We start from the raw sequence: 15,181 nt of genomic DNA, 5'->3' as shown, positions 1-15,181 counted from the left end.
TTTCAATCGGGAGGGAGTCACAGACTCTGAGCTCCAGATCCGGGCGAGTCTTTAGGGACCCACACTCAAACGGGAGAAGCGGGACTGTCTGGCTTCGGTCAGAGCGAGTGCAGCTTTCTCTCCCAGCTTTGCAGGGGGTGCTGGGACTCAGAGAGGCAGAGCCCCTGGGGACAGGACTGAGAGCCGCCATAACTGCTCTCTCCGGCCCCCCCTGTTGATCCTGTGCGACCCGCCCCGCCCAAGCCCTGCACAGAGGCATTTGCCGGATAGCCTCAGGCAAAGGCTAGATTAGCACCTCCCTAGAGGACAGAAGTTCTCTCTCTGCAGACACAGCTGATCCTCACAGCCACTTGGCCTGGAGGTCAAACCCTCCCTGGGATTAGCTACAACAATCAAGATTTATCTATAAGACTGCGAACAAAGACCACTAGGGGGTGCACCAAGGAAGCATAACAAAATGCAGAGACAAAGAAACAGGACAAAATTGTCAATGGAAGAAATAGAGTTCAGAACCACACTTTTAAGGTCTCCCAAGAACTGTTTAGAAGCTGCCGATAAACTTAATGAGATCTACACGAAAACTAATAAGACCCTCGATCTTATATTGGGGAACCAACTAGAAATTAAGCACACACGGACTGAAATAACGAATATTATACAGACGCCCGACAGCAGACCAGAGGAGCGCAAGAATCAAGTCAATGATTTGAAATGCGAGGAAGCAAAAAACATCCAACCGGAAAAGCGAAATGAAAAAAGAATCCAAAAATGCGAGGATAGTGTAAGGAGCCTCTGGGACAGCTTCAAGCGTACCAACATCAGAATTATAGGGGTGCCAGAAGATGAGAGAGAGCAAGATATTGAAAACCTATTTGAAGAAATAATGACAGAAAACTTCCCCCACCTGGTGAAAGAAATGGACTTACAGGTCCAAGAAGCGCGGAGAACCCCAAACAAAAGGAATCCAAAGAGGACCACACCAAGACACATCATAATTAAAATGCCAAGAGCAAAAGATAAAGAGAGAATCTTAAAAACAGCAAGAGAAAGAGACTCAGTTACCTACAAGGGAATACCCATACGACTGTCAGCTGATTTCTCAACAGAAACTTTGCAGGCCAGAAGGGAGTGGCAAGAAATATTCAAAGTGATGAATACCAAGAACCTACAACCAAGATTACTTTATCCAGCAAAGCTATCATTCAGAATTGAAGGTCAGATAAAGAGCTTCACAGATAAGGAAAAGCTAAAGGAGTTCATCACCACCAAACCAGGATTATATGAAATGCTGAAAGGTATCCTTTAAGAAGAGGAAGAGGAAGAAAAAGGTAAAGATACAAATTATGAACAACAAATATGCATCTATCAACAAGTGAATCTAAGAATCAAGTGAATAAATAATCTGATGAACAGAATGAACTGTTGATTATAATAGAATCAGGGTCATAGAAAGGGAATGGACTGACTATTCTTGGGGGGGAAAGGGGTGTGGGAGATGTGGGAAGAGACTGGACAAAAATCGTGCACCTATGGATGAGGACAGTGGGTGGGGAGTGAGGGCGGAGGGTGGGGCGGGAACTGGGAGGAGGGGAGTTATGGGGGGAAAAAAAAGAGGAACAAATGTAATAATCTGAACAATAAAGATTTAATTAAAAAAAAAAAGAAACAAAAAAAAAAATAAATAAATAATGGACTCTGTAAATGTGAATGTAACCAATGTTCACTGGGAGCTCGCTGGGTGCCAGGTACTGTGCTAGGTTAGCCCTGCCCACTGTGACTGCGTGCAGTCCACATTCTCCCTAGAAGGGGAAGGAAAACCCACCCAGGCAGGTACTGTCATCACCTCCGTGTCACAGATGAGGAAACCAGTGGCACTGTTGCAGCTTGGAGCCGGGCTGGACTCCAAAGCTGGCAGTTCTTCCCAGCTCAAGTCCAAAGACATCCTATTAGAGGTGGGTGTATTGTGAATAGTGGGGAATAAGAAGGACTAATCTAGGGCCTTGTTACTCAAACTGGGAGCCTGTTAGAAAAGCCTCCCGCGCCCCCCCCCCTCCGCCCCCCCCCCACACTGAATCAGAGCCCGCATTTCAGCACCTTCCCCAGGTGATTGGTGCGCACATTAGCATTTGAGAGGTGCAGGCTGGTAAAAGTTTGGCTGGATTTATGCCTGTGCTCTTCAAGTCTCTGATGATGTCTTCCTTCTGGAGGGTATGAGGTGAAGGCCCAGGACAGCCCACCACAAGCTAAGATCTCTTTGAAGTCTCGTATTTCATCTAAAAATGTCATAGACTGTTTCATCCCATACTGTAATATATCAGCGGTCATTTAAATATTTCAAAATGGTTATGTAAATTGCCTTGGAGGAGGATCCCAGTTCCTGGAAGATGCCTGAAGGGGTTTCCTTGTATCTTAAGTGGGGTAATAATAACTACTTCAAGGGCTGCTGTGCAGATCAAAGGAGAACCATGTATATGGAAATGCTGCATAAACTGTCCCCATCATACACATGTTGTTATTCTGGAAGGAACTGAGCCTCCTCCCAACCCAGTGTCCTTAAGCCTCAGCCCTGGACTAGGAGTGACTCTCTGGGTTCCACAGCCCGTTTCTTTGGGATCAGAAAGAGAAGTAAAGACAGGAAGAGAGGCCCAGAAAGGTGAGATGGACAATGCCCATCCACATCTGAGGCCAACGGAGGAAGGGTAGCCAGCGAGGCCCAGGCAGAAGGCTGGGAGGGAAGGAGGCGCATTCGGAACTGCAGAAGCTAGAGGAGAGCTCGGCCTGGAGTGGTCAGCAGCTCCCCAGGGCACAGAGCAGCTGAATGGGATGAGGAAGGAGAGAGCTGTTACATTTGGTTGAGGTTTCAGTCATCTTTGGGTAGGGTTCTGGTGGAATAATGAGGTTAAAGCCACATTTTGACAAGTTAAGAAGAGAACAACAGAGATTTTTTTTTTCTTTCCATGTTAATCATTTGGATTTTCACACAATTGCATTTTTATTACAGATATCTTACTTGCCATTTAAAACTTAATCCCTATAATTTGTGACTAGAACCAAGTTGATACTGTCTTTTTAATCCATTCCTTGGCAAAAAGTTATTTAAGGAACGCAGAAAATTGCAAAGAATTGTTTATGGTGTGATCCTATTTCTGTTTAAAAGGATGGGTTTGTGTGTGTATTTATAAATATGTATATATGTATATCATAAACAAAGAAAAACATCTAGAAGAGTATATATCAAACTAGAGGCCCGGTGCATGAAATTCATGCAAGGGTGCAGCTCCTAGGCTTGGCCAGTGATCGAAGCGCGAGCATCTGGTGTGGAAGGACAGGTCCCGGCTGATCTCTGGACCCTGGGCAGCACCTGGGCCCCTGGGCCCCCATGGACTCCCCTCCACCTGAGTCATGGTGCCGAGTCCCCACGCGGAGATGCAGAGAGTGCACCTGAACACAGCAGGCCGGGGCGCAGCGGGACCTCTGGGCCGCCCAGCAGTGCTCCAGAGAAGCTAGGTGGCAGCCTGCTTCTCTGGTTGGCCTTGCAGACCGGCTTCTGCGCGAACCCACGGGGAGCCCAACCAGCCCCTGTGGTCCCAGCGGCTTGGCCCGGCTCACCCAGAAGAGGCTGCGTGGATGCAGGGCCGGCTCCTCGTAGGTGCCCGGCACCTGAGCGTGGGGGCTTCCTCTGTGCGAGCCCTGGCATCACAGGGGAGGGTAGCAGAGGGAGTGAGGGCGAGCTCTGCAGACACCCTGCATTCTCAGCGCACCTCTGTTCCTGTCACCCCTGCCCCCAGGTAGCCGGCGAGAGATTGCAGCCCCCCACCCAGGGGGCCCCGGGAGGTTGGTCACCGCCACACCCCCAGATCCCCACCCCAGCCTGGGGACTCGCACCCACCTTGGCCTGGCGCTGCCCGCTCACCTGCTCCACCATCCCACCACAGTCCCGCTCTTATTGGGGCCCATCGGGCCGGCAGTGCCTCCATTGCCACCCACTGCCAGCGCCACATTGCTGACGCCCACCATGTTCCGCACCACCCCCTGGTGGTCAGTGCATGTCATAGCAACTGGTTGAACTCCCTGTCTCCCAGTCAAATGACCGCCTGAGGGGATAATTTGCATATTAGGCTTTTATTATATAGGACTATAATGGGAATTTTACTAGTATATTTATATGTCACTTTAAACGTGTAGTATTGTTAATTATACCTATGAAATTATATGTTCAGATTATGATTTTTGACATAATTCTTTGGGCTGCACATGGCAGAAACTCAGCTGAAACTTGCTAAGCAATAACTAAATTCTTCAGGCATGGGTGGATCCAGGAGCTCAAATGATGTCATTAGAAATCTCCATCTCTCAGACCTGCTGTCATTACTGACTTTATTCTCAGGCAGTTCAGACCTGCATCTCTCAGCTTAGCACTGCAGTGGGAAGAGAGCAGCTTTTCCCTGAGTGTCAGCAAAGCCCAGGGCTGTCTTTCAAGGGCCCAGCTTGGCCATGTCTCAACCTTAAACCAGTGAATCATTGTGGCTGTGGGAAGCACTATGTTGACTGGCTAGGCCAAGGCCCAAGTCATGTGATCCTAGAGGAGAACAAAAGAACTTTCAAGGCCATCCAAGGCAGCCAGTGGACTGAAAGGAGGGGCTGAATGGTTCCCCAAGGGAATCCAGAGCTCTGTTGTCAAAAGGACAGGTACAGATCCCTACATGTCTGTTCCTAAGGGACCTTCACTCTCTGGGTCACAGGTATTTGTAATAACTGAGTTGTTGCATGCATTTCTCTTGCGGTGGCAAGAGAAAAACGAGACCCCCTCTTAGTCAACTGGTTTGGGTTGCATCTGGTTATAACTTTGAGAAAAGTTAACAAGTGGGAGAAAAGAGTGAAGCTCAAATCTTATCCACGACCTTGATTTTGTAGGGCATGGGAGGAATGAACGGTGGTGCTGGGGAATCGGCTTCTCCTTTTCGTAGATCATTAGTTGTGTGCGTTCACAACCCATTGGGACATCGGACAATCTCTGGGGCTCTGGGGCTCCTGAGTGACGCGCCTGGGGAGCCACGCCTGCGTCAAGGTCACCCTCTGCCTCTCCACCTCCTGTGCACTTCGCCGGGCCTCAGCGAATGCTTCCCTGCTTTCCCATATCACACTGCTCTGTTTCTTCATTTCAGGGTTACACTAAGGACATGGTGACAGACTTTGATGAGAAACATGATGAGTATTTAATATTGCTTCAGCAGAGGAACCGGTAAGACAAAGCCGCTCGCCGGCAGCCCTTAATATTAGCCAAATAAGAACCCTATTTAGATTTATCAACAGCACGCAGGCGCTGGTTCACATGAGTGGGATGCAGTCACCCCACTCGGAGGCTGGGAGTATTCTCTGCAATGCCAGCTCCTATTTCTCCATTCACTGACTTAATTGCACTTTTGATTGAGCTGTAGCAAACTGTTCGGCGTGTAAGTGCCGTCTCTTGCCTCCCTGTCTCTGTTCTGGGAGAAGGTGGGTTTGTAATGAAAAGCTGGGATTTGGCAGGGCCTGTGCATTAGTCACCGCAAGAGCCCAGGCTGTGATCTTTCAGGCCGTGCGGGGCCTGGGAAATCTGAGCCTGTAATCATGCTTGTTATGTAAAGGTGGAGTCACTGTGCATTTGTGTTTGAAGTTGGTCCCCATGTCACTCAACGTTAAGTCAGTATGAATTTGGGCTCTGGGTGCTGGTTCTTGAAAAAACCGGCAGTCGGTGGACGCAGTGTTTAGTGACCGCGGTCAAAGCACTGGGGTCTGGTTCAAAAGAGGCGTCGTGTCCTCAGTGCTGCGAACGTGTGCCGCCTCTGGAAGTTCACCTTCAGTTCCCCGCCGTCTGTCTTCAGGCCTGGGGCCTTGCAGGAAGCGGGATTTGCAAACTCAGATGCTAGCAGGGGCCAGGCAGTGAGCGAAGCCAGCTCCGTGGGGAGAGTGCTCAGCTCAGGCCAGTTGTTTGGGAACACGGGGCAGGGTCCATGGCCTCCACGGTTGCCAGAGAAGCCGGAAATCTGCGTTTGTGGTGTGAAACCTCCTGTGTTTTAAATGTTAGCAATGGATTCAAGTGAAAGTGCAAAACAAATGGAAGAGTGGTGCAGGCCCCTAAAACAGACCTACAGGAGGGGAGGGACTGGGTGCTAATCTGGGCCTTTGTGTTATGGGAACAAGCTTGGGTCTTGCAGGCCAGATGTGTAGGGCTTGTCATCCTGAACATGGATTCAGCCCTTCTCTGACTGGGTGGACTCCTGGTGCTTGTCACATGGGGCCCTGGTGGCATGTCTCAGGGGACAGGTTTCTATGTGAAAGAGAGTCCCATGTGTTGTAGGAGTATAGTGTTCCTGGCCCCTTTACTAAATTCTACTAAGACCCCCTGTATCTATGACAACAGCACTCGCCCACCTCTCCAGGTGCTCCCTGGTGAGGCCCTACCTCCTCCAGTGGGAACCTCTGAATAGAAAACTATGGGAACAGCCAGAAATGCCTCCTGCTGGAAGGCACTGTCCTCTCCCAGCTGCTCTGTGCTTGGTCCCTTCTCTCCCTGCAGGTGACCTCCAGCTGGAGCAGTGGAAGGCTGTGCCCAGGAGTCCCGTGTGGGGTTTCTACCTTCATGAATGCCACGGAGCAGATTGTTTCACTCAGTTTTTGGCAGGCTGGGTGGTGCCCCTGACACCTGGGTGATCGTTTAATTAAATACATGTGCCTTCTCTTGGAGGAGAGTGTCATATGAGCAAATTGCTTCTTGTTAATCGGGGATCAATAAGTATATGCTCAAAGAGGTACCAGCCGATATAAGTGTGTAGGAGAATATCCAGTGGCCAGGTTGCAGCACAAAGGCAATTAAAAAATATTAAAACTGAGTTGCCATAAAATTTGGGAGCTGTGTTGTCACCAAGAGGGAGCTGGCTTGATGACAGGAAATTAGAAGGCAGAACTAAGAGAAACACCTAAAATGAAAAATGGGGAATGCACCTGAGCCGTCATCAATGTTGCTTTAAAGGCACCTTTTCTGGAGTGCCAGTGCCTGCCAGGCGCCTCGCCCTGTCACCTCGCCCCCATCGTCATCATTTTGTCTGCGCACTACCCACCTGATGAAGCAGATACAGTTGTTGCACCCATTTTACAGACAAGGAAGTGGAGACCAGAGCAGTGTGCAATTAGCCTGAGGCCATACAACCAGGAAGTGGTGCAGCTGGGCTGTACTTTCTTAATGATGTTTTGCTTGACATTGTCATAAATACAGTGGGGCCTTGACTTACGAGTTTAATTCGTTCCGTGACGGAGCTCGTAACTCAAATTACTCATATGTCAAATCAAAAAGTGAACGAGTGAGACACGTGATGCTGGGCTGATGTTGTGGCGTTCACTGTGACGTTCGCTGCGCCAGCTAGCGGTGGGGTATCTGAAGCTGGCTCGTAACCCGAATTTTAGCTTACAACTCAAAGCAAAAAATCGGCTGAGCGACGGCTCGTATCTCACAAAACTCGTTAGTCGGGACACTCGTAAGTCAAGGCCCCGCTGTAATCAAGAGGAGAGAAATCTGCCAGGGTAGCCAGGGGCTCTAAGCTTATTACAAAGTTAAAAATCTGGTTATCTGACTGGGTAGGAAACCAGCCTCTGAGCTTTACACTGTGCCTAGAGGGAGGTGAAAACCCAGGCTGCTGTGTGGGTTGCCCTGTGACCTGAGAGGGGGGCGGGGGGTGCAGTATCATTGGTGTGAGTGCTCAGGAGAGACCTGCCCAGAACATTGTTCTTTACTCGCTCTGTTCACTGCGCCTTCTCAGTGCCTCGCTTTACCACGAGCATGAAGAACCCTGTGCTGAGGAAGACACACTGTTAGTGCTTCCTACTGGACGGTGCAGAAACCCAAGGTGAATGGACTTTAAGCAACAAAGACACTTACTGGCTCATGAAATAAAAAAACCCAGGATGATACTCTGGCTTCCGGCATGGTTGGATCCTGGTGCTCAGATTATGTCACTGAGCCCTGGTCAGTGTGACTCAGTTGGTTGAATGTACCGTAAAGTCACCAGTTTGATTCCTGGTCAGGGCAGATGCCAAGGTTGTGGGTTCGATCCCCAGTCAGGGTGGGAAGCAACCGATCAATGTTTCTCTCCTATATCGATGTTTCTCTCTCTCACCACCCTCTCCTTTCTTCTTTCCCCCTCTCCCTTCCTCTCCCTCTAAAATCAATTTTTTAAAAATGATGTCACTGAAATCAGTTATTGTTCATCTCATAGCTCTGTTTTCCCATGTTGGAGACATCTCAGAAAGGTATGCCCCTCACGGAGGCCAAGGCCGCCACTGGAAACCCCACATTTATATCCTACCTCGAGGAAGGGAGAGTACCTCCTTCCTAATAGTTCCACAAAAGTGCTGGTAAGGGCTCCCATTGGTCAGGCTGGGGTCCCCGGTTCATTCCTGAGCTCATCACCCTCTTTGTCTGGTGAGGTGGCATGGTCTGACTGGCCACTCCTTGGACACCCATTAAGCTGGGGGTGGAGCAAGCTCACCCATACCATGTGGAGTAAGGAGTGGTTTAACTCCCAGGAAGTAGGGGGTCTATAGGGCTATGGTGGGAAGGTGGGGGAGAGGTGCTGGGCAGGCAGGCAGGAAGAACAGGTGTCTACCACACAGCCCTTGCCCTGGAGAAACTCCCCAGGCCTCAGCTGGGAGCACCAGGCCACCCACAGTATGCCGGAAGGAGCACCCAGCGACCGTGTGCTCCAGGAGAGGCCCAGGCCACCCACAGTATGCGGGAAGGAGCACCCAGCGACCGTGTGCTCCAGGAGAGGCCCAGGCCACCCACAGTATGCGGGAAGGAGCACCCAGCGACCGTGTGCTCCAGGAGAGGCCCAGGCCACCCACAGTATGCGGGAAGGAGCACCCAGCGACCGTGTGCTCCAGGAGAGGCCCAGGCCACCCACAGTATGCGGGAAGGAGCACAGAGCGACCGTGTGCTCCAGGAGAGGACCAGGCCACCCACAGTATGCGGGAAGGAGCACAGAGCGACTGTGTGCTCCAGGAGAGGCCCAGGCCACCCACAGTATGCGGGAAGGAGCACCCAGCGACTGTGTGCTCCAGGAGAGGCCCAGGCCACCCACTGTATGCGGGAAGGAGCACAGAGCGACCATGTGCTCCAGGAGAGGCCCAGGCCACCCACTGTATGCGGGAAGGAGCACAGAGCGACCATGTGCTCCAGGAGAGGCCCAGGCCACCCACAGTATGCGGGAAGGAGCACCCAGCGACCGTGTGCTCCAGGAGAGGCCCAGGCCACCCACAGTATGCGGGAAGGAGCACAGAGCGACCGTGTGCTCCAGGAGAGGACCAGGCCACCCACAGTATGCGGGAAGGAGCACAGAGCGACCGTGTGCTCCAGGAGAGGCCCAGGCCACCCACAGTATGCGGGAAGGAGCACCCAGCGACCGTGTGCTCCAGGAGAGGCCCAGGCCACCCACAGTATGCGGGAAGGAGCACCCAGCGACCGTGTGCTCCAGGAGAGGCCCAGGCCACCCACAGTATGCGGGAAGGAGCACCCAGCGACCGTGTGCTCCAGGAGAGGACCAGGCCACCCACAGTATGCGGGAAGGAGCACAGAGCGATCATGTGCTCCAGGAGAGGCCCAGGCCACCCACAGTATGCGGGAAGGAGCACCCAGCGACCGTGTGCTCCAGGAGAGGCCCAGGCCACCCACAGTATGCGGGAAGGAGCACAGAGCGATCATGTGCTCCAGGAGAGGACCAGGCCACCCACTGTATGCGGGAAGGAGCACCCAGAGACCGTGTGCTCCAGGAAAGACCGTTCACCCTGCACAAACCCTCCAGAGGACACTGAGTGTGTGGTCACTCACCTTCCTGAGAGATGTAACCATGCCCAATGGGATGCAGGAGAGAGTAAGCAGAGGGATCAGAGGGCAGAGATGTGCGGAGGGACTGCAGCTCACAGCCAAGGGGGCTGTAACACGCACCTCTCATTGTGGAGCGTGGCCAGGGCCAGGAATCCAGCAGCGGCATTATTTGCTTTTTTCTTTGAGGGAAACCTGCCCATGTGGGAGGTGAGCCCACTGCCTTAAGAGAAGATTCAGGCAAAAAGAAGGAACGGGAGAACCAGCGTCCAGTGGGGGCCTCGCACGGGCTGGGCTCTGAGCTGGAGCTTCAGCCTGGCCTCCCATTTCATTCCCTGACAACCAGACAGGTGTAGGCATTCTTGGTCTCATTCTACAGAAGAGGAAACTGAGGGCTTGCCCCAGGTCATGCAGCCGGGGCACTGGCGGAGCCCCCAGTGCGGAGCTTTGCCCTCAACACTGCGCCACCTCCACCCACGTGGATTGGGGTGGTGACGTCCTGGAGAACCAGTCCCAGAGCCCAGGGCCACCAGGTTCTGGAAGGAATGGCAGGCTTTGGCACCGTTCTCTCTGCATCATGCTTCAAGGCTGGACTCCAACGCCACCACCTCCAAGACCCCTCAGCTGAGAGCCACGCTCCTCTGGGAACCCTCCTTGCTCAGAGCCCTGTGGCGTGAAACCTGGTGAGGAGACAAGAAACAGCTGAAAGGTGCTGGGAGGCAGGCGTGGGCCTCGCAGACTGTAATTTAAATCCTGGCTGCTTCCTTGGCTCTCTGACCTGGGCACATTCATCTATGAAACAGGCCCATGGGAGGACTTAAATCCAAGGGCCAGGAAGGAAGCTAGACAATGTATTTGATGGTGCCTAGTAAGCCCTCCACCCAAGTGTGATTTCTTCATCATCCTCTTCATCATTTTAATGTTAAACACGCCTTCTCCCTGAGCTGGCATCCGGGAGACCTTGAATGCCTGACCCTCAGGTGACCTTTGGGCTAGTCCACAGTCACACAGCAACCTCCGCGCTCAGACGGGGATAGCTCCGTCCTAGCCCAGTCAGGTTCATGAGCAGCACACTGCCCGCTCTTTGAGCTTGGCTAGTCCTCTCACCTGGGTCCCTGTCTGTGCCCGACCCCCCAGCCATCAAGTGTGTCCTGTTCGCCGTCACTTCCTTATAACACCCTGTCTCCACTTCCTCTTCTGCACAAAAGAGCTCCCTGTACAAATGACCGGTACGGGATAAAATGGAAATGATGCCTGCTGTGCGTTGGGTGCCGGGGCTGTGTTAGGAAGCGCACCTGTGCCTTCCTTCCTTGCTAGGCCTGGAGTTCCTTGGAGCCACTTGTTCCAGAAAGAGGTCTGGAGAGAGCCCCTCACTGTCCCTGGTACTCAGCATGGACCTGCGGCCCAGGGACTGAATCCTGACGGGCGGGAGGGAGAGTAGAGGGATGCACAGACACTGCGCCTTACGTGAGACCATCCAGACCGGCAAGAGAGCAGAGGGACTGGGCAGCAGGGGCAGGGCCTCCATCTCGCCAAGGGCAGGAATCAGTCTGATTGTTTTGAATTCCCTTCACCTAGGGCAGCTTTTTATGTGAAATAGTCTATCAGTTTTTTTAAAACCATTTTTCTTTGATCCAGTGAATATTACTGATGTGCTCAGCTGCAGCAGAGGAGTTCCTTTAGTGATTCCTTTCACATTTTGAATAATTATCTCCTCATTTATCAGCTTCATAAATCCACATTTTCATAAATCATCCTGCTAAAGAGAGGCCCTCGCGGAGGCCAGCCCCAGCTTCTGGGGAACGGGCTGCCGCCGTAACCATTAAGGGAGCATCAGGAGACAGCGTGGTCTCCAGAGGGAAGTTGAGGCCGGCACCCTGCCAGGTGGTCAGATTCTGACCCCCCATCCCCCTCCCCCTCTCCCCCTCAGCCCCCTCCCCCATGTTGGGGCCTCCCAGGGCAAGGGCTCCCTGTGGCCCTCTCCCTGGAGACTGCCCGTGCTTTCCCAGGGAGCCCCGTGGCTGTTGGCTCCAGAGAGTGCAGCTCTTGCTGTGCTTGGAAATTGTCTCCTAGTTACTTGTGTTTTCCTTCTGTTTTACGCTGTTGCCTGACCGTCAGGCATCTCCCAGGCTTCCGCGCTGACAAGAGATAAGCGTCTGTAATAAATGTTCCTGCCACGATGGTTGAAAAGATGGATGTAGTAGCAGCTCAAGAAACAGTTAAGAACAAAGAAAGAAATCACCCATAAAGCCACCACCCTACCTTAACAACTGATGTAATTTTTATATTTATCACCTTCATTCTGGGCCCACAAACACACCTTTTTCCAACTTTGCACTTAAACACAGATGTACATTCTTACTCTGCCATCTTCACCACTGAACAGATCCCAGCAATAGCCCAAGTTTCAACAGATTCCTCATGATTAATGGTTGCATGGGGGCCCGGGTTCCGCTTTCCTGCCCTTGGACAGGAACATTTGGGTTGCTTTCAGGGCTTGTTATGACTGATCAGGAGCCATTTGCCAGAATGTACTTACTGACCAAAGACCAAGGGTGTCGCATTTCCTGTATTTTTATATTACTTCTGAGAAGGTTCTGTGAGTTGCTACCAGTGTCTGTGATATTTTCTGGTTTCAACGTCATCCCACCACCTGTAGAAGTTGTCTTCGTCTGGTGAAGACTCTGGAGCCAAACGGCGTAGGTTTGCATTTCAGTCCTGCCAGTGTTACCGACTGGGGTCACTGGTTGGGACCTTGGCTCTTTTCATCGATGCAGAAAGGATTTTAAGGTCAATGAAAAGAAAAGTAAAGCAAAATGGGGTTTGTTTGTTTGTTTGTTTATTTATTTATTTATGTTTAAATTTAGGCTTGCACTGTCAGTTTTAATTGAAAATATTAAAACAGCTTAACTAATAATGAATTATAAAACTTTGATAATTAAGTGTTACGGCCATTTATGAGGCATCTATTCATTATTTTTGTAGGCCTGAAAGAAATTTTGCATACTTGTATTCTTCATTCTCCATTTCCGAGAAAGATTATGAAGAGGTGTAAAGCAAACAAAATCTGTAAACAGCTGTACTGTAAGCGCATAGGTGGTTTTAGCTCATGTTTTGGGTGTGAAATTTAACTCATTTCACGGGATACAAAAGCAGGTGCAATAGTAAAGCTGAATCATGAAAACCCCCATCAATTACAAGTGGGGCTTATTGAACATACATTCCAAGCAAGGAGCAGGTCGGGGGGGTGGGGGGGGGAGAGAGAGAGAGAGGCGAGCGCACATGGCCCCCAACTCCTGGGAGTTAAAGAGGGATTTTCTGTGTGGAGACTTTGACTTGCATTCAGGGATGATTGACAGAAACTATATTTTTCTGGGCATGCCCTTACCCATAATGTATACAGAGAAGCCCACAGGAGGTGGGGTCAAAACTGAAGTGCAAATTTTATTATAATTAGTTTAGGGCCCTAGTAAGGTCACATTGGCATTGAGGTCCTATCTTCTTCCTCTGAGCTTGCACCAAGAACCGCCTGTCTCTGAACTGCCTGCTGGCGGTCTGATGGCAATGTTGGTCCGGCCCCGGTTCAGGACCCCAGGGCAGACCCCATGTCTTATGTCTCACTTCCTACCTGACACCACCATACCACCTGTGTGACCTTGGGCCAGTTACTTAACCTCTCTGTGCCTCCATTTCCTTATCTATTAACCCTTTGAGTACCAACCAATATCCTAGGAACTATGCTAAAATTGCCAAGGAATTTTTGCTGATTTTACAGCAGTAAACTTCATAAAATCATAGTACCTGTAAAAAATTAGGCAGATAAATGCCAGTGGTCAATTTTAGAACTACAAACATTCAGCATCATAAGTAATCTGCACTTAGGTGCCATCTGTCAATAAAGAGTGAACTACTAGCATCTAATAGTGACACTGCAGGAGGAGCGCGATAGCGCTCCCGGCACTTTTGGTGAAAGACAGGAGGAGCGAGATCACGCTCCCCGGCACTCTAGGGGTTAAATGGGGATAATAAATGCAATTACTCCATAGATCAGCGGTTCTCAACCTGTGGGTCGTGACCCCTTTGGGGGTCGAACGACCCTTTCACAGGGGTCGCCTAAGACCATCGGAAAACACATATATAATTACATATTGTTTTGTGATTAATCACTATGCTTTCATTATGTTCCATTTGTAACAATGAAATTGGGGGTCACCACAACATGAGGAACTGTATTAAAGGGTCGCGGCATTAGGAAGGTTGAGAACCACTGCCATAGATGGTTGTGTCAATCCTCATGGCTCACAGTACTCCATGTTTGTGAATTCATCTGCTCGCTAGAATTTATTTGCAACTCCAAAATCAATACTTTCAGTGCTTTTACAGTAATTCAAAGACATTTGCAGAGTGGCAGAAAATTTTAGTTGCACGTTGTCAGCTGAGGGGTAGAAGGAGGCGACCCTGCCTTCAGTGTCGGCTCTCACACTGTGAACAGGGTCTTCTCCGCAGTATACTTAGGGCTGCGCTTTCCACATGCGTGTGCTTTTTGTTGGTGATCCCGCTGTTTAAACAGGCCTCAGGCATAGCGCTGAAGTGCTCTCTAGTGTTGTTAAGTATGAAAAGGCTGATGTTTCTTTCAGAGAAAATACACGTTAGGTAAGCTTCATCCAGGCATGAGTGTGAGTGCTGCTTGCCATGAGTTCAATGTTAATCAGTCGACTCTGTATTAAATAAGGTGCCTTCCTACAGAAACACGCATACAGCAAGGTTATGTATTGCTCAGTGGTAAAAACACTGACCAGCGGCTCGCAGGAACCAAACCTGTGTCTCCCCTAGGAGCTATGTTCACTGTTTGCTAATTCAGGGTGTGCAGCAACTTTATAGAATGTAACTACCGAGAATAATGCGACTCAACTGTTGGTATAAAGCAGTGGTTCTCAACCTTCCTAACGCTGCGACCCTTTAATACAGTTCCTCATGTTGTGGTGACCCCCAATTTCATTGTTACAAATGGAACATAATGAAAGCATAGTGATTAATCACAAAACAATATGTAATTATATATGTGTTTTCCGATGGTCTTAGGCGACCCCTGTGAAAGGGTCGTTCGACCCCCAAAGGTGTTGCGACCCACAGGTTGAGAACCGCTGGTGTAAAGTGTTTAGAACAGAGTTTGGCATATGGTACCTCCCTATATGTGATTCCTATTGTTTTCTAAAATTTACATTTTGCTAGTTTGGGAGGAACTTATTTAGTCACCTGCTGCCATGTTGGTTGGTTGTATTTCCTCTTATGCTGATGTCTAGTTGATAGGAGTACATGAGGGGG

The 15,181-nt window shown here is 50.4% G+C and overlaps 1 protein-coding gene across 6 annotated transcripts in view; it reads left to right on the top strand.

Moving 5' to 3' along the window:
- The window catches only part of KATNIP (katanin interacting protein), a 207,708-nt gene that overhangs the window by 66,455 nt on the left and 126,072 nt on the right, over positions 1–15,181 (top strand). For 5 of the 6 annotated variants that reach the window (XM_059692465.1, XM_059692463.1, XM_059692464.1 and 2 more), the window contains one exon: positions 5,166–5,242. The exons of the other annotated variant lie outside the window; for it this stretch is intronic. In XM_059692465.1, the coding sequence (XP_059548448.1) occupies positions 5,166–5,242 (77 nt within the window). The remainder of the gene's footprint in view (positions 1–5,165; positions 5,243–15,181) is intronic. 6 annotated transcript variants of the gene reach the window in all.

The sequence above is a fragment of the Myotis daubentonii genome, chromosome 4 (assembly GCF_963259705.1).
Source record: "Myotis daubentonii chromosome 4, mMyoDau2.1, whole genome shotgun sequence".
NCBI classification, from domain to species: Eukaryota; Metazoa; Chordata; class Mammalia; order Chiroptera; family Vespertilionidae; genus Myotis; species Myotis daubentonii.
Note: the sequence above shows the minus strand (reverse complement) of the source record. Positions and strands in the feature narration are given on the sequence as shown.